Source organism: Cryptococcus neoformans, chromosome 9, assembly GCF_000149385.1.
Source record: "Cryptococcus neoformans var. neoformans B-3501A chromosome 9, whole genome shotgun sequence".
Taxonomy (NCBI): Eukaryota; Fungi; Basidiomycota; class Tremellomycetes; order Tremellales; family Cryptococcaceae; genus Cryptococcus; species Cryptococcus deneoformans.
The window spans coordinates 1-18,327 of record NC_009185.1 but is presented as its reverse complement, the minus strand read 5'-3'; the positions used below and the strand labels follow the sequence as shown (position 1 = coordinate 18,327).

Here is an 18,327-nt window from a genome sequence, read left to right as displayed (position 1 = left end):
TTTCTTCGCCAATCGCCGTACTACTTGGCCTATAACCTTCTAACCTTCTAAGCTTCTCACCAGCTCCCTCGATGTATAACCTTTCTTCTCGCCTCCTCAATGTGACCTCTCAAACCCACTATCCTTCCACGTACTCGGGACTTCAAACGCCCGCGCTTGCGCCTCCATGTCCATGTCCATGTCTTCTCCCGCCCTTTTTGCCACCTCCACCACCACCTTTCTCCTCCTCATCTTTGCCTTCCTTCCCGCCGTCTCTCAGACCCATACTCCGTCTCTTCACGGACCTCTGAGATTGCGCCCTGACCAATCCTAAACCTGGGTTTGAGTTGAAAGACGGACACGGACCGAACGCGTTACTACCATCGGAAGGGATTTCAACGTCCATGTTTTCGACAATGGGGCGTTTACTGCCTATCGGGTAGTTCTGTGCCGGACCAGACGATGAGAAAGCTAGCGGGGCGGAAGTGGAAATTATGGGAAGCGAAGGGAGGGAGGGATTGAATGTACTTGAAGTTAAGGAGGAAGAAGAGGGGTTGGTGGACTGGGAAGAATGTGAAGGGGCGGGGTTTGCGTATCGAATGGGTTGACCTCGGGAGGGTTTAGTGGTGGGAACAAGCAAAGATGATTGGCTCAAAGACCCAGCGGTAGATGCCATGGTGGAAGGGTTTGGTTGGCCGGAAGGATAATTAAGGGGTGATGAAAGCATGTTTGGCGTTGGCTGGTACGTTGTGGTGTCCATAAGTCGATGAGGAGTTGAACTTTCACTTTGACCGTCTGAGCCTTCGACACTATTCCCTATGAAGACACTCATACTGTTCGCGTTGGAGTTAGCGCCGGAACGATCGAAAGCAGGAGCAGATGATGGACGATTAGGGGCGAGATGGGATTGCCGACTAATGGGATTCGACCTAGGACGAGGAGGTGGTGTGTCTTCAGCTTCGTCGGCAGCGAATACCGATATAGCAGCCTGCAAATCAGGACAGAAGCGGGTTTTCGTCAGCTGAATGAGGTCAACAGTGAAGGTGAAACCTACTTGACGAGCATCTGCCCAGTCCATTAACCGACTTAAAGTCTGTGCCGAGTCCTGTCCTTCGCCTATAGAAGATTGCACCATAGAAAGCATATCCTTCCTACAATATCGAAAGACAGATCAGCACCTTGATTTCGTCTCTTCATGAGATGCTTACAAAGCTGTCGAATATCCTGCATTGTATCCTTGCTATAACGGAGCAGGTCAAGTTCAGTGCCACATATCTTTTTTGTTCGCAAGATGATGCCATAAGGGTCTAGGCACAGGATGGATATCTCACCTTTGTAACAGCTAAAGAACTCCTATACAAGCTTGTGATAGATGCGGCGGCAGCTACAGATATATGTAAGCCACGACTCCATCGATAATCCCAACCATATAAAGAACACGCGAAACGAATACCGATGTATCAAGTTATACCAAACATGAACCTGGCGGCGAGTAATAGGTGACTGACCTCTAAATTTGTCCCCAATATCCCTCTCTGCATCCGCAACATCTGGATCCAGACTGGCATTGAGGTTGGAAAGGTCCATTGTCGTTAAATTGTAATGTAAAAGTATAGAAGAAGGTATATAGACTTAGAGACTGAGATTAAATACGTATCATTGAGTAGCTAGATCGGAGTTGATCCGAAAACCGCAAAACATCAAGAGAAAAGTGGATGCTCGAATAATTTTGCTACACGTCATCACTTCTGATCGAAGCTAAGTCGTATGAACAAGAATCCGTTTTCGACGGATCCGTTTCGATTTTTTTTTCGTTGTACTCTTTGGTTTCAACTATAACGAATGTCGTCTATCTAAATGCTTTGCGACATTGACCCAGGATTGACTCTCTGGATATTGCTCGCTTTTCAAAGCCAATTAATGAGCAATTCCTTCGATAACATCGCTTCTACTCCGCGCCGCTATCTACGTTGTTACAACCTGTACTTACCGGCGTACCCACCTTTCACCATTTGCTCGACTATAAAGGATATCGGGACGTCTCCTTTTCGGCAAAGTACTTTTATACACTCAGGGGATCCCTCATTTGGAATTGAGATCATTCCATTTCTCACGAGAAGCAATCCTTAAGAGTTACAATCGAAAATTCTAAAGTCGAAGGCGAATGATGAAGGGACGTGATTGTCTCGATGTTCAAGCTAGCTACGAGGTTTCCCATTTCCGGAGTATGAACAATGGTGTGTATGACTTTGTTGCGCGGCGATTTCGACATACGGATAGAACAATCACTAGCACAGCTTCAGTTCGACCGATGCTCTCGAACCTGAGAAGAGGTTTACAAACAACCTTATAAAAGATTTCGATATTATTACGCCTTCTCGCTAGCTTCCAATGGTACGAGGTAAAGGCACTATGGGTGATACTGCTCGAGATGACTATACAGTCGGAAATGAACATGACAATGGACCGAGGCAGCCAAACTTCTTGCAAAAGCTGTATGCGTAAGTACATGTCTCCTCGCTTTCTGCCATCACCCTTGATGCAGCATAAGCTTAATACAGCCTAGTTTCCTTGCTTTGAGCCCATACCTCTGTCCCGAGACCATCTACTGGGCGTCAGATGGTCGACAACTCGTCATCGCGCAACCAGATCGAGTAAATATTTTGATACACAGCTCTCGAAGACGTTGGGCTGATATGTACGACCGCCCAGCTGGCTAAGGAAGTACTTCAGAAGCTATTCAAGCATGATAAGATAGCGTCTTTTGGCAGACAATTGAACGTGAGTATTCCATACAAGCTATCATTGGCAGATAACAGGTATACTGACATTGTGTACATCTTTACGGACAGATTTACGGCTTCTCGAAAATTTCCAGGTCTACAATTTAAGGATAACAATGGGAACGTCTCGAACTCCAGCATTTGGGCTCGTATGTCTTCTTCCTCTCTCCTGTCTTCTCGACTACTCCCGCTGACTTGAAAACTACTCTTCCTGATAGATCGAACCCTTCACAGGCTGTCTACCTCGGCGCAAATCCAATCAATCAAACGTCATGCTCCACCAAAGCTCATCCGCACGCGTCGACTCGCTAACGGGGAGATCATCCGGACGAGGGCTGGGCGAGGCGTATTGGAGAAAGCGAAGAAGATGCAAGAAAGTACCAAAAGGGGCAGAATAAAAAGGACAAGAGAGCGGGCAGAACATGGAGAGGCATTGATGAATGGGCGGGATGGGGGAGACCACCAGCAACGATGGCCTACATTTTGCGGTCCAACAGGTCTCTTCAACATTACGAACCGAGAACTCAAAATTGAGGTTAGCGGATATATCTGAGTCCGCAGACCATGAGCACTGAAACCATGATGAAGATCAAAGCCAAAATGCAATATCATCATGGCTTCCAAACTCATGGATGTTACAAGCTGATAATCAATTTACAGGACCTGATTTTTTTGCTGCGAGCCTGAATCAGGCCGATGAGCACTTCCCTTCTCAACTCGAAGCATCTGCACATACGCATTATCAGCCACATCTCCAAGGCTCGACAGTCATGAACGATATCATGAGGACAAACGGCTCCACAACAGCTCACACAAATGCAAATAGACTGTATCATTTTGCTCCAACAAGTATCCATACTTCTCCTACACTTCTATTACAGTTGTCAAATGAAAGGCATTCCTTCTTCATCCCTCCTATCTTCTCAAACTCTCGAGCTAACATTATTTGGAGAACGTACTATGGTAACGATAGTGCGCTTTTTTGTATGGGGCCGAAATCCCCGTTTTTTTCCAACCGCTGTCCACACACCTCAAACCTGCGCCTTATGGGAATTTTATGGCACTGATCGATGCCTTTCGTTTCGCTCAGAGCTGGGATAAATGGGAGGGGAATTGGCGAGGATGATAATGAAATCGGCGCAAACGAGGTAATGGACATCGATTCTCAGCAGCCGAACGGCCAACAAACGGAAGAGGCAGATGACGATTGTACTGGTACAGTAATAATAAAGGACGTCGGGGGTACTGGTTGCCCGCTAACGCGAGCGAAAATAACTATGAAGAAAACTTCACGTTCGAGTCGCGGCGCCCGTAAGCCTGGTGTTTGATCGGAGATTTTACAGGGCTTAGTGGGGCTTAATTATAGTGTCATAAATAAAGCTGGTGACAAAGATGCATGTTTCTGAGATATGCTTGAGTGCAGTGCTGGCACATCATCGGGGCCGAGGACGAAATTTGTGGTCCCGAAATCCTCGATTTTCTCCAGACATCCATGTGAGAAACGCGTGGAAATCGCGTGCGAAATTAGATTAGCAGACTTGAATGTAAGAACGACCTCAGATGCAGGCTTATGTAATCCAATCCGCCTCCGCTAATTTTCCCAAATAAGGAAACGGAATCAAAATAAGATAAGTCGCGACTGGAAATAAGATAAAGGAAAAATAAGGAAATTGATAGTTGAAACGTACTAATTTTGTATCTAAAACAAGCGTATACTTATTATATTTATTAGTAAAATGCACTCGCTCCGTCATTTGGATTTTAACTCGAAGTCCTGCATGTCAGAACGCCGGATTGTCCTGATGATGTCCGTCCCAGGCCCTATCAAACAATTGCGGGGCTCGGTCGCAATAGTGTAACCGGCGGGACTTCGGCTCCGCTTGATTTCTGTTTTACGCGAGCAGTGTTCGGTGACTTTTTGGTGCGATTCGCATACAGTTCGCTCTCTTTCGTTCGGGGCTGAGCTCGGCAACTTCGGTATTCCCCTATGTAGGAAGGAAGAATCGTTGAAACGACTACATATACAGACTGGCGCTCTAGCTCTCCCACATCCTCAGCACAGCATATCATCGCACTAGTTACTTCAAGCATTTCGATCATCTCAAAAAAGTTCCATCAGACTCACCAATCTCTCGCAATGACAGTTGAAATCCCATCGTCTAACAGGAAGGCCCGAATTGGTGTGATGGGCGTGGGCCGAATGGGCAAACGACATGCCAGAAATGTGCGATAAATTTCATCTTGTAGGCCCTGTGCAATTGCTGACCAAGTGAATGCCTTACAGATCGCCGAGTTCGCCCCTAGAGCCGAGCTTGTGGCGGTCTCCGACCCATACCCCGAGGCTCTAGAATGGGCCAAGGCCAACTTGCCTTCCACAGTTAAGTCAGTAGTCTCTCGCGTCTTCCTTCAGTTGAGAGAGGCTGACGTATTCTCGCAGGACGTACAGTTCCTCTGAGGAGTTGATCAACGATCCCGACGTTGAGGGAATCCTGATTGCCACTGAGACCGCCTTCCACGCCGAGTACGCCATTAAGGTCATCGAGGCTGGCAAGGTAAGCAAATCGTTTATGCTTCAGCGTGCTTTGCCTTCCACTAACATGACCGTACTCTTAGCACGCACTTATTGAGAAGCCCATCTCGGTGGATATCGAGCTTACGAAGCCGGTCGTGGCAGCTGCAAAGAAGCGTCCTGATCTCAAGGTCATGGTGGCTTTCTCGAGGAGATGTGAGTGCCACTCGGCGAGATGCAATTGTGCATTCCACTGACATTGTACGCGATTCTTAGTCGACGCATCCTACCAAGAAGCGGCTAAGCGGATTGAGGATGGACAACTCGGCTCAGCGTACCTTATCAAGTCTTGCACAAACGACCTTTACGACCCTACTGGCTACTTCTTGAACTACGCCAAGAAGTCTGGCGGCATTTTCATGGACTGCGGCATCCATGACATCGACATTGGTCGATACCTTTTGAACGTTGGCAACACAGATGGGCTCAAGAATCCTGCCAAGCAGGTTTCCAAAGTCTTCGCAACGGGGCTGAACACTGTTTACCCCGAATTGGCAGAGATGGAGGATTGCGACAACGCTCTCGGCATAATTGAGTTCGAAAATGGCTCAAAGTTGAACATCCATCTCTCCAGGACTTCAATCCACGGGCACGACGTCGTGTGTGAGGTGTTTGGGACTAAGGGAAAGTTCGTGATCAACGCTGTAAGTCGTTTCAGCCTGCGTCTGGACCGAGAGGGTTATTAACACGAGCTTGTCCAGGTTCCCAACATCTCCCGCGTCGAGATCCGCGACGAACACGGTGTCCGAACGGAGTCTCAGTGAGTCTACTTGATTCTCGCAGGCCTCAGATTGCTCCAATGCTAAAACTTGTCAAAATAGCCCCTCATATTATGAGCGATTTTTCGAGGCTTTTAAGACAGAAGTCCAAACTTTCTCAAGTTGTATCTTGGACGACACACGTAGGTCACTCGCTTTATTTGTGTCCTCAATAATACTGACGGTCCCATGCAGCTGTTCCCACTCCCCCCCACGACGCCCTCGAGGCCGCGCAAATCGCCACAGCGCTCACTCATTCATTCCGCACTGGCAATCCTGTATACTTCGATGACAATGGAGAGCCTATTTTGAAGTAAAACCGACGAGGAGGTGGTGCTTGGGACTATGTATAAGATTGATTTTGGTGTCATCGGCTTTGGCACTATGTATAAGATTGATTTTGGTGTCATCGGTTTTGGCCTTGTGAGAAGGTACTGTATGCAGCACATGATGGACAATCTATTCAGCTGAGAGAAAAGTTTTCATTGCATTCTACCCCAGGCCATTAAGTAATGATTATCTCTGAACAAGTTTGAAATGGAGGAGATTGATGAATGATTTTGCTTGTACCTAGCTGGGGCCTGACTTCACTGCAAACTTTAGAATGCATTCAAGCTTGGGTCTGATCGACAGAGCGATTTTTCATAGTACTGGACCTGGTGTGGACAGCTCTTTCATCTGGTTTCAATGGAAATACATGGTATTCAATTCTGGAGGCTTGGTTGGTGAAGCGAGAAAGCTGCAGCAGTTAATCTCCACGTGAGGGTCTGTCATGTCATCTATATATATATATCCTGACACTTCAATTCATCACGCATCGCCGCTGGAGTTGCCGTAGATAACGAAATGATTGGCCATGACCGTATTCTGACCCATTTTGACCGTACCGTGACTGGTCAGTGACTCTTCGAACTTTGGTCCGGTTCTTCTGTGTTAAAGAAATTGATCTGCAGGTGAGGGGAATTGGATAGGGACCAACGAGATTCGAGATTGTAAGGGATCCAACGAAGGGGGAGAATTGCAGCAGCTCCTGCGTGGCGGGTGCGTGATATCAAATTGCCCATATCTGGTCCTGCGCTTGCTTGTTGGAATCTGACAGACTGGCGGTGGACGCCGAGCCTGTTACTAATAACACGCTACGGTATAAACTACTCACTGCAGTACATTACCGCCGGCAGCCAAACCTGGCCAAAGTCATTCATTATTATCTACTGCGGATGGCAGTGGAAGGGAACCAAGCGAATGCTTAACCAATAGGAGGCTCGGGATGTTCCCCTACAATTTAGGTTTATGAAGTTCGGTGAGTTCGGTCGATTTCTGGAAACTAAATAAGTCATTTTGATTACCCTTCGAGAGCGGTCTTCGCTCGGATTTCCGACGCTCCCTAAGACCTCGAAGACCTCTCTACTTTACTTTATTCTACACTCATACCCGCACGCAAGTCTCTCTTCGGTATGTTTTCGAGCTTCTCGCAATTCCAGGTCAAACAGATGGTTACATTGTGTGGGACACATTTGAGTTTAGCAGGACGTACATTTAGCAGAAATTGCAAGAACATGAACTTAGGTATATATATAACTGCCCACGATAAATCGCTGTCGGCTTTGCACAATACCATCCACTTCGCATAACTATTACATCCAAACAAGCAACACAATGGCTATCTCTCAAGGCAATTCTAGTGGCAAGCTTCGCATCGGTGTCCTCGGTGTTGGCCGGATGGGTCGACGACACGCGTCAAACGTAAGTTTTGTCCTTGTGAAATTGGTATGAACACGGTTGCTCACACATTGTTTGGTAGGTTGCTTACTCGGCACCACGGGCAGAGCTGGTGGCAGTAGCGGACCCCAGTCAGGAGGCACTGGCGTGGGCCAAAGCGAACCTGCCGTCCACAGTGCAGTGAGTGCTTTCTCCGTCCCGTTACAGAGAGTGAGAAACATCGCCGACAGCATGAGAAAAGGTATTATTCCGACTCCGCGGACGTCATTCAATCGCCCAACGTCGATGCTGTCTTGATTTCTACTGAGACTTCGGAACATGCAAGGCTCGCTTTGGAGGCTGCCGCCGCGGGAAAGGTATGTAAACAGCAGCCGAGCCTTGGGAGTAATGCAACTGACCCTTGCGGCAGCACGTCCTTCTTGAGAAACCCATCTCCGTTGATGTTGACCTTTCGCGGCCTGTCGTGGAAGCCGCCGGTAAGCACCCCGAACTGAAGATAATGATTGGATTCTCTCGGCGATGTAGGTCTTCATTGACTATTTCATGCACGCGGCGTCAATGCTGATAGAAGACCTACAGTCGATGCTTCCTACAGGGAGGCAAAGAGGAGGATTGATGAAGGTAGCGTGGGCAAACCGTACTTGATCAAATCGTGCACCAACGATCAATACGACTCCACCGGCTTCTTCATTGCCTACTCTAAGGCATCTGGAGGCATCTTCATTGATTGCGGTATCCACGACATTGATATCTCACGATGGCTATTGGACGTTGAAAACCCAGCCAACCTCAAGTATCCTAAGAAGCAAGTGACCTCGGTTTGGGCGACCGGCCTTAACGCTCAACACCCAGAGCTCGCGTCGTACGGAGACTGTGACAATGCTATCTGCGTGGTCGAGTACGAGAATGGAACCAAGTGTACCTTCCACCTCTCGAGGACAGCCATCCACGGTCATGACTGCTTCTGCGAGGTCTTTGGAACCGACAGCAAACTGATCATCAACGGCGTAAGTCATTGCTCGGCCTGATACTTCGTATGTGAGCCAAATTTGATCCCTTGTTCTTTCGCAGAATCCAAACATGAACCGTGTAGAGATCAGAGACATTCACGGAGTTCGTATGGAGTCTACGTAAGTGTTTCAAACCACCTTTTGATAAATAGCGTCTTACTCATTGACTCGTCTACAGGCCTACATACTACGACCGATTCAGGGATGCATTCATCAGCGAGGTTCAATCTTTCTGTGACGTAGTTTTGGACGACAAACGTAAGTTGTTTAGCTTTAACTTGTGTTCCTTCGTGCTGATCATGCCCCTTCAGCCGTCCCTACCACGCCTCAGTCCGCCCTGGAAGCTGCTAAGATCGCCATGGCCCTCACTCATTCTTTCCGAGCCGGCAAGCCGGTTTATTTTGACAATGAAGGCGAGGCAATTATCAACTAGGCATGAGATTAATGGGATATATATATGTGTGTAACCATTATAACCATTATGACCCTCATAAAGCAGCGCGTACCAAATGTATAGGATGAGCCGCAAATGTTATGTTCCTGGAAGTCCATGCGTCGGTGGCTAGCCCTAGTCTGTGAAGTAACTTAGACTACTCACCAAGAGGCGGGACTGTGATGCTGCCATGTTGCCATGTTGCCAGGGCCATTATGCTGAAGTACGCACAGTGAACTGTCTTCGGTTGAATGATATAGCTCCGAGTCCAGGATGGTTTTACGGGCTTCTCACGCAGCAATCGACTACCCTTTATCGACGGCTTCCAGCCATTTTTGAACAGTCAGAGTGGTCAGCTCTGTGACGGTGGCCGTCTTCCGGCAGCCGAAGCGGAAGCCGTAAATGGTAGTACCACGCAGGGCGACTGCCTCGCTGGCGGATGATTCGGACGATTTGCAAAACAAGCGGTACCGGCAGAATGTGACCTTTCTGTAGTCTGTATGCAACATTACTAATATAGTTCTATATAGAGGCAACCTAAGATCGTCTCGTGACCGGAGTGCCTGGCCGTGTTGGCACCGCCGATGCGGGACGATCGGGGATGACCTGCAGACACAATACGCGAGAATACTGCAAATGATAAGATGGTGCGTTCGACATCAAGGACGTGAGAGTTCCTCACCATATTCCACCAATTCCACAAGCTTTCGCCCATCTTTGAATCCTCTTGCGTTACAGAGTGACGCGTCCAGCAAGCTAAGCACGACATGGGCCACCTTGCCGCCCTAATCAAAAGGGTCACTGTGAGCGCAGAACGATATGAAGCCTGCTCGAGTACTCACCATACTCTCACCATTACGAGCGAGACATTCGATGGGTATGCTGTTGCTTGTTGGTTCATGGTCACTATTTTCAGTCACTCACCTTTGCAGCTGCTGGAAGACCCGCTGTGCTATTGATTGTCGATCTTGACGTATGTCCATGTCTGGGGAGAAGTGCACTTTGAGATCGAGCTGGACGAGCTGTCCGTTAGTTCGTGAACTTTGTGAAGAGTGCCTCACACTACACACCAATGCCATTTCGACACATAGAGCCGTGAAGCAAATGTTGGCCGCTTGCGTTTCATTGAATGAAGTCGAAGAATCCCTCCAGATTTCGGTTCGGGACGATACTGAGGGGGAAGGTCCGCGAGGGTTTGACGGAGCTCATTCATGGCCTCTTGAACCCACTCGCCGTGCGCCCAGACGTTAAACCCGAGAGGAGTTGAATCCAACAGTCGTCGTCGCAGCATACATTGAGATAAGATCTGGAGCAGTCGATTGACGCAATTAAAATCGACCATGTAAAGAGTGTTGCTGTCCTGGTTGGACAAGTAGCATATCATCGCGTGTGATAAAGTCGTCATCGACTTCAAGGGGCAAAGGGGGTACGCCATCCGAGTCTTGAATCGTCACAGGGTTGAGATACATCGCGTTTGTTCTTAGCAGACCATCAGTAGACATCCATCAAACCTGAGGGGAAAACGACGAACTTATCAATATCATATGCCACCCAATACAACTTTCGGCACATTTCAACCTCACGTAGGTCTTTCATTCCGTGTGGAGAAGCCTGGTTGAGCTTTAACGAGTAGACTAATCGCCTGACGTCACTGATGAGGTTTTCGGGAAGGTTTTCAGAGCTCGCCGACTGGCTTGTGATCCAGTCTCTATATGCAATCTTAGCTTTGCATTGTAGCACTCGTTTGAGATACTCACAATATTGTCGAAGCAAGAATGACAAGACTGGGTTTCATTTGGTGTCGGATCTGGATCATGCGACTGCCGCGTTGGCATCGTCGAAACAGCGTCTCCTGTCTCGCCCTATCCATCCTTTGTTCAAGCGTGCGGGCATTGGTATGACAAATACTAGTGTGTACGTTTTGGTTAGCCAAGATCAAAGACAAAACGATAGACTTACGTGTAAGCGACTGAGGCAGCAAGTCCGCAAACGTCCGCTCCTAATTGTCAGTTAGATGGGCAACCTACCGATACTGAGGAGGAGACCACGAAATGCTTCATCGATTCCATCTCTGCGGTGCAACACGTCCTGGGCAAATGTAGGTCTGTGTACAAGAGGTAGGAGCGGATGCTGGTATTTGAGGTAGAGTGACAGAAAGAACCCAACCTCGTCCCAAGATGCAACAGACTCGATGGCGGGAATCACGTGAGAATTACCAAGCCACTCTGTTCTACCATCACCAGATAACATTCCCTGCAGGTCGACAGAAGGTATGCCGGAGGAGCAAGCGCCAGCAAATTCGAGACTCTGCAAGCCATTGGGTACATGACTCTCATTGGTGAAAGGGGATTGCCCTAATCCGTTCCAGGGGACTTGCGGCGGCGACGGTCTCAAGGTTGACACTCCATCCCCTTCCAAGGACTGACCTACTGTCTGGCTGGTTGGACTTGCTGACAGCCCTTGTGAACCGAAAGGCAGACCGGGAAGCCGGGTTATTGGACGATCCGAGTATTTTAAGAGGCCATTCTCTGCCACATCGCGCGTTTCAAGGAAGGCGTGGGGGTGTTTAGATCCAACTTGGGCAGTTGCTTGGCCAGACGATTGGAGCTTCGGCCTCACTTGGTATTGTAAAGTCGAATGATAACGGCAAAGGTGTACCTAAGAGGTGTCGAAAAGAGTCGTACAGAGATTCCACTACTGAGGGGTTTATGAAACTACGATTGTCGACGAGGAAATTAAAATCTTCGGGGGAGTCGGAATGATGGATATTGGGCGTAGAATCGCGAACTCGGAGGGCCGCGGTCTGCGATGCCGTTTTGAGGTGATTTTCGGAACTGGTCCGGGTGCAACGCAAGTGACGGGGAGAGGTGGGCACGAGGGGAAGGGATTTGTCGTGGGCTGAATGACGGGGCTTGAACCGAGTTCTGGGGCAAACCCGACGCAAACGGCAAGATGCTTCGGCGCGAGCGGGGAACATTGGACGAAGTCGAGGGCGCCCTACGTGAAGATGTGCCCCTGCTGATTGCTGGTGTAAGTTCAGATCACCTTCCCACGATGCTTTTTGCACACTCTTTGGCACGCAACAGGCACGCTCGGGGGGGTCTCCCTATCTTTTTGGGCATGTAGTCATAAGCGCAGTCTTCTTTTCGACGGTCACAGTTGAGACATCTCGACCCTTGTCGGAGCCGTGTTCTATCACTGGGTGGTCCCCCTGCTTCATTGGGAGGCATGCATCTGACCTGTATCAAGTTTCGTTAAACACCATTCACCCAATAACAGAGCAATTCACAGAGTTCTAGAAAGCGAGAAAGAAGAAACGTAGCTCACTTTCCTGGCCCGACACTGGTCGCAGGTGAGGATGGACTTCGGTCCGTATTCTGGTTATTTTGGGAGCTTTCCACAGGTCTCGGCGGCTTGCGATGGTTTGGTCGGAGTGTTTCTTCACCAGAATGCATTAGAAGATGAACATGAGAGAAGTGTTGATGTTACGTCTCAGAACCAGTCCCGTCCATAAAATGTTGCCTGATAACAAACGTCGCTGATCACGAGCGCTTTGTATACTCGCCGAACTGCTCGGTGAGTTTACTGCCATTACGGCATTGCCCAGAACGATCGAGACGGAGCCGCGATCACTAGTGAACCAGGCTCGGGATTGTAAGTGGGGCTCCCGCGGGGCGACACCTGGGGCCCTTTGGTTACGTACCTTCATTGTAACCTTCCCTGTAACCCTCCGAGATAGCATATTCAGAAATACTATTTAGCAAGGCGGGCCAACAGACTCTTTTCTTTTGTCATATCCAATCAAACGAAATCACTTCTTCGTCAGATCCACCTCAATACGCGCTACTATTCAGGTTATTCTGAAGCCGAATATCCCAACGGAGAAATAATACCCGCATCTACTGCTGTACATTATGGTCAAGACCCGTGCCCCCGACCGAGAGCATATCCCGCCACTCTCAAACTTCGACATCGACCTTCACCCTGACACTGTCGGATACGTTCAGGACTCGCAGGCCTTGGCGGACGCCATCGGATCCAATGGCCTCAAAGATGTATTCGCCAGTCCCATCGTCTTCATGGCTGCCTTCTCAGCATGCATGGGCGGTCTGCTATTCGGCTTCGACCAAGGTATTCTCTCCATCGTCTTGACTATCCCGCAATTCCTAAAGGTCTTCCCCGAGACTGATATCAGCGTCACTTCTTCTGCCGGTCTTAACAAAGGGTAGGCACAATGGGTCTGAATTAATGACGTCGGTCGCTGATGATGGTCTCAAACAGTGTCATGACTGCGCTGCTTGAGCTTGGTGCTTTCCTCGGCGCTATGCAAGCTGGTTTCATTTCCGACAAAATCTCGCGGAAACGTACAATCATGGTTGGTGCTTGCTGGTTCGTTGTTGGAAGGTAAGTTTTTCATTTTCCTTTTTTTTAAAAAATTCTTAAGAATGCAAGACTATTGCAGCGCTTTCCTGAAACTAACGACTGCTGTTTCTAGCGCTCTGCAAGCGGGATCCAAGTCATTTGCAATGTTAGTCATTGGCCGTTTCATCGGTGGTATTGGAGTCGGCGTTCTATCCTCCACCGCACCAACCTACATTTCAGAGATTGCCCCGCCCAACGTGAGAGGTGCTTTCCTCGCCCTAGAAGGCTCCAGCATTGTGATCGGTATTGTCATCATGTTCTACATTGTGAGCCATAACATCCTAAAAGGTCATCATGTTTATCTAATTGGTTGTTCGCTATAGACTTACGCCACCCGCCACATCTTGGACAGCTGGAGTTTCCGTTTGCCTTTCACCATCCAGGTTGTTCCTTGTGAGTAGCAGATATATTGATATCGTGCTGGGTTCTAACGCTTCATATCAAATAGGTATCGCTCTTGGGATTGGTTTGTGGCTGTTACCCTACTCCCCCCGTTGGCTGGCTACAGTTGGACGCGATCAAGATGCCCTGGATTCACTCGTCCGTCTCCGTCAACTTCCTTCCTCGGATCCTCGTCTTCAGGCAGAGTGGATCACTATCCGCGCCGAGGCTATTCAGCAACGGGAAGTCGTCATCAGCGCTCACCCCCATCTGCAAGGAGAAAGCGGCTTCGTTCAAGACTTTAAGCTTGAGATGCACGCTTGGATCGACATGTTCAAGCCCAACATCATCGCCAGGACCATGATCGGTGTCATGCTCATGGTATTCCAACAGCTCCAAGGCATCAACGCCGTGAGTCTCCTTGCATATAGAGCTGTTGAACTGATTTGCTGACCTCGTTCAAAAGCTCATCTACTACTCGCCCACGTTATTCGAGCAATTGGGTTTGGACTACGAAATGCAGCTTACAATGAGCGGCGTGATCAACGTCTCGCAATGCGTCGCTACCATCGTGGCCTTCTTCCTGCTTGACAGGATTGGCAGAAAGCCCCCTCTCTTGATCGGCTCGGTCGTCAACGCCATCTGTCATTTCACTGTAGCTGGTTTGATCGGTTGGTTTATTTATTTATTTCGGTGTTGTTTTCACCTTTTGCGCTTTTCACTGATATGTTGCGTGATCGACAGCCAAATACTCCGATAACTGGGCGGCTCACCAGAGCGCCGCTTGGGCTGGTGTTGGCCTTTTGATAACCTTTATGTTCTTCTTCGGTATTGGTTGGTCTCCCGTCCCCTGGGCATTGCGTAAGTCTTATTCCTTTTCTTTGTTTCTGAAGACACGATTGATCCTTTTGTACAGCTGCTGAGATCCACTCGTCGAGCCGACGTGCGAAGGGTGTGGCCATCACCACCTGCTCCAACTGGTTCTTTAACTTTATCGTCGGCCTCATCACCCCTCCAATGCTCCAGAGCATCCGTTACGGAACGTTCATTTTCTTCGGCGCTTTTGCAGTCATGTCAGGTATCTGGGCTTGGTTCTTGTGCCCTGAGACCAAGGGCTTGACCCTCGAGGCCGTGGACCAGCTCTTCCACAACCACGCGGCCCAGGAGGAGCTCAGACAGAAGCACGACATTATCAGTCGTATGATCGGCATGGAGCTCACCACCACTCCCCAACCGGAGCTGGTGGACGACGAAAAGAAGATCTACACGGTCCAGCATTTGGAGTCAGTTTAGAGTAATCAACTAATGAGTTGAGCAGCATAGGGTAAAGTGATTGTATGAGAAGAAGATAGCGGAGAAGTGACCCGCCCTTGAAAGTCACTTTCCGGCCGTTGTCGATTTGTTTTGTTGAAATACTGAAATTGGAAATGTATACAATAGCTTTTCGAGGGTTTATAGTAGGCAATTATCATTGGATGAGATATGAATATTGTATATCCAAGAAGAATTGACTGTGGGAGCCGGAAATGAAGCCCTCGTGGATTGGTGAGGCGCCTTGGGCGCCACTGAACGGAAGGACGGTGGAAAGCTTGAAACGGCAATGTAAACAAAGGAGGAAAGGGGGGCGCCGAGCAGAGTAAAAACGGTCCAGGTAAGTAGAACTGTTTATTGACTCGGCAGAATATAGGAGAGATGTCATACATATCAAATACCGACTTAACCGCAATAAAGCCCACTTTTCATCATTCTAACCATCTTCGGCTTTGCATCCCTGCCCGAGCACCGTCCTTCTCAGTTAGAGTGAGTACACAAAGTCCGGGTTTTTCAAGTCCGTCAGATCCTGCAAGCATCTCTCATAATCAGCTACTGGAGGATAAAGTTCACCGAAGGAAGACAGCTGCACCCACCTCAAAAGCATGCAAATTTTCGTAGACTCCTCCCCTTCAGCAGCGCGACGCGCCTCCTTCGCTGCGAGCGTCTTCTCGTTGCGCCGCCAGAGGAGGATGCGCGAGAGCAGAGCGGTAATTATGAAGCAGCCGTCTGTAGCGGGTAGCAGGTTTAGCTATGAGAAAGGAAAAAAAAAAAGGAAGACGGGACTTACACAAAGCGATTTGGATATGCAGACTGTGCGGCAGGAAGGGGTGGAGAGCTGTTGATAAGTTACAAGCAATGATTAGCGACGCTACAGTAAATGATAGTCGTAAAACTCACCATCAGTACAAGATCAGGGAAAGAACGCAATCGCATCGACCGGTATCTCATCCCGCAAGCAATGCTGAGCTTCAAAACTCATCCACAGTTTCCCTCAGGGCGTTCTAAAGTCGGATGCAGTCCGGAGGGTCACACGGACATCTTGGAGGGTATTGCGTGACACATATCTGCTAGGTTAGCCTGATAAGCGAGCGATAAGAAAGTGGTGTTCAGCGGATGGATGAGAGCGGTGAAAGCCGTGAGAGATTGGGAACGAGAAGTGCCGGGCGGAGCATATAAACAGCATATTAACGCGGCCGACTTACTTTACTTCCGCGATTCGCCACCCAACGACTCTCTTCAACGAACCTTTCTTTTGCCTCCTTGCGTCAAACCTCTCCGCCCTTTATCCGCTTGCTCTCGTGCTCTGTCAGGAATACCCTCTCTATTTGACCTTGACTCACCGCCCAGCCACCAATATGCCTCGTGAGCCGCAAGCCACCGAACGTCCACCACCCTCTGCTCCCGAACATCGTGCTCAGCGTATCGGGGACCTGCTTGAACGGGAGTATATGCCGACGAGCGCTGGGTGGAAGAAACAGTCTTACGAGGACCTTTTCGATGCCCTGTGCTATGATGCAACCAGAGAGGACGGATATAGAACACGGATGCTCCGTTTGTTCTCCATCGAATATTGTTGGGCAAGCGAATCTGGCTTTCCTTATGCCGAGATCACCCTTAAGTCGGAGGACATAGGTTATTTGAAGAGCCACGATATGTGAACGCCATTTTCGGACACGGACACAAGTAAGATAATGAATTAGTTGATGCCCTCCAAGGCGAGAACAGACAACGGTAGGTTCAGAATCTTTTGAAACCGGTCTTCTCTGACATACCTTTTATAGCAACCGAGGAAAGCGAGTAGTCTTATGTTCTTCCAGAATTTTGCGTCATCGTTTTTGCGCTGACTTGATTATCCTATCATCTAAAGTCCCCTTTCATAGTCGACCAAGTTCGCTTACGGCCGGTATCCGAATTCCCGATATTGCGATAGTTTTCTCTTATAAACATCCGAAAGCCGGAGCGGGGGGTTCGGAATCCAAATCAACAGAAAAAGAAGCAGAAGATAAAAATAAATCGCAATCCATTTGGCTTGCTGCCGAATTCAAGATCTACCGACTTCGCAGCAATGGTCTTTCCTCCAATCCATCCACAGCTAACAGTCTCAGTAAAGTTTGCCTAGGGCAATGTCTCATGTATTTGGATGCGGGGTATCAGATGTTCCACTTGCTCCGGGCTTTAGCAGTCTGTGGTACCAGATTTGCCAGAGTCTGGACACTTTCTGATCATCCTGAAGGTAGGACCTTCGCAGTTGAAACCAGTCGTCCTCTTGGCAATAGCGGCCCTATGGTTGCTGCCGACTTTTTTAGCCAAGTCAATCTCGACCTCTTTCCGCACAATCTCATCATTCCATCACCTTCCATGGACAGTTTTGCCGTCGACTACCGGAAATGTGAACTTCTCGAGCGCACTTTATCTCGTGTTTGCGACAGTATCCTTTCGCATACTATCGAATCAGCTCTCCAACCCCGCTATGAGGGCACTTTTGACCATGGCACAGAGGCTGATCCTTCTGCCTTCACAACCCAATTACTTCGCGATGTTGAAGAGTTTGCTTGCCAAGCTCGTCCCACACTCAAGAAGAGGAGAACGGGGAAAGAGGAAGTAGCCCAAGGCAGAACATTTCAACGTAGGGATAGATTCGGTGATGGTTCAAACCAAGGCAGAGACGGTGATAATGGAAAAGGTCCAAGGAGTGGTGGTGGAAAGCAGGCGAGACGGGGTGGCTCTGGCCAAAATAGCCAAACTAAGGGCCGAGTTCAAGGTGGCTCTGGCCAAAGTGGTCCAAACGAGGACCAAGTTGGTACAAAAGACAATGGTGGGTGGGAAGATGGTGTGGGAGAGAACGAGAGGAGTTTGGATCCATTGCTCAAGGTCGTCGAGAAGGAGGATCAGAATCAATGTGAGTATATTACATCTACTTGTGGCTTAAATGTTAACGGGCTAGAGCGGCCGCCACCGC

General features: G+C 48.9%; 5 protein-coding genes across 5 annotated transcripts; 3 read left to right on the top strand and 2 right to left on the bottom strand.

The window, feature by feature from the left end:
• Positions 1–142: 142 nt before the first annotated feature.
• CNBI0050 (hypothetical protein) lies at positions 143–1,566 on the bottom strand (the record flags this gene model as incomplete). Its single annotated transcript, XM_768546.1, has 5 exons — positions 143–967; positions 1,034–1,130; positions 1,188–1,219; positions 1,311–1,363; positions 1,488–1,566. The coding sequence occupies 5 exons, from the start codon at positions 1,564–1,566 to the stop codon at positions 143–145; spliced, it is 1,086 nt and encodes a 361-aa protein (XP_773639.1).
• A 3,333-nt stretch (positions 1,567–4,899) lies between these two features.
• CNBI0040 (hypothetical protein) lies at positions 4,900–6,406 on the top strand (the record flags this gene model as incomplete). Its single annotated transcript, XM_768545.1, has 8 exons — positions 4,900–4,986; positions 5,047–5,144; positions 5,200–5,314; positions 5,376–5,487; positions 5,548–5,975; positions 6,033–6,091; positions 6,153–6,232; positions 6,285–6,406. 8 exons carry the CDS (start codon positions 4,900–4,902, stop codon positions 6,404–6,406), a joined length of 1,101 nt encoding a protein of 366 aa, XP_773638.1.
• Positions 6,407–7,745: 1,339 nt separating this feature from the next.
• Positions 7,746–9,251, top strand: CNBI0030 (hypothetical protein; the record flags this gene model as incomplete). The annotated part of the gene is made up of 8 exons (XM_768544.1): positions 7,746–7,832; positions 7,891–7,988; positions 8,050–8,164; positions 8,218–8,329; positions 8,388–8,815; positions 8,880–8,938; positions 8,997–9,076; positions 9,130–9,251. The coding sequence occupies 8 exons, from the start codon at positions 7,746–7,748 to the stop codon at positions 9,249–9,251; spliced, it is 1,101 nt and encodes a 366-aa protein (XP_773637.1).
• Positions 9,252–9,762: 511 nt separating this feature from the next.
• On the bottom strand, positions 9,763–12,706 carry CNBI0020 (hypothetical protein; the record flags this gene model as incomplete). The annotated part of the gene is made up of 11 exons (XM_768543.1): positions 9,763–9,881; positions 9,934–10,036; positions 10,094–10,139; positions 10,322–10,611; positions 10,661–10,730; positions 10,783–10,959; positions 11,009–11,158; positions 11,211–11,220; positions 11,279–11,710; positions 11,871–12,085; positions 12,579–12,706. 11 exons carry the CDS (start codon positions 12,704–12,706, stop codon positions 9,763–9,765), a joined length of 1,740 nt encoding a protein of 579 aa, XP_773636.1.
• Positions 12,707–13,165: 459 nt separating this feature from the next.
• CNBI0010 (hypothetical protein) lies at positions 13,166–15,347 on the top strand (the record flags this gene model as incomplete). The annotated part of the gene is made up of 8 exons (XM_768542.1): positions 13,166–13,476; positions 13,533–13,655; positions 13,747–13,939; positions 13,997–14,066; positions 14,122–14,465; positions 14,521–14,725; positions 14,799–14,915; positions 14,971–15,347. The coding sequence occupies 8 exons, from the start codon at positions 13,166–13,168 to the stop codon at positions 15,345–15,347; spliced, it is 1,740 nt and encodes a 579-aa protein (XP_773635.1).
• Positions 15,348–18,327: the final 2,980 nt, after the last annotated feature.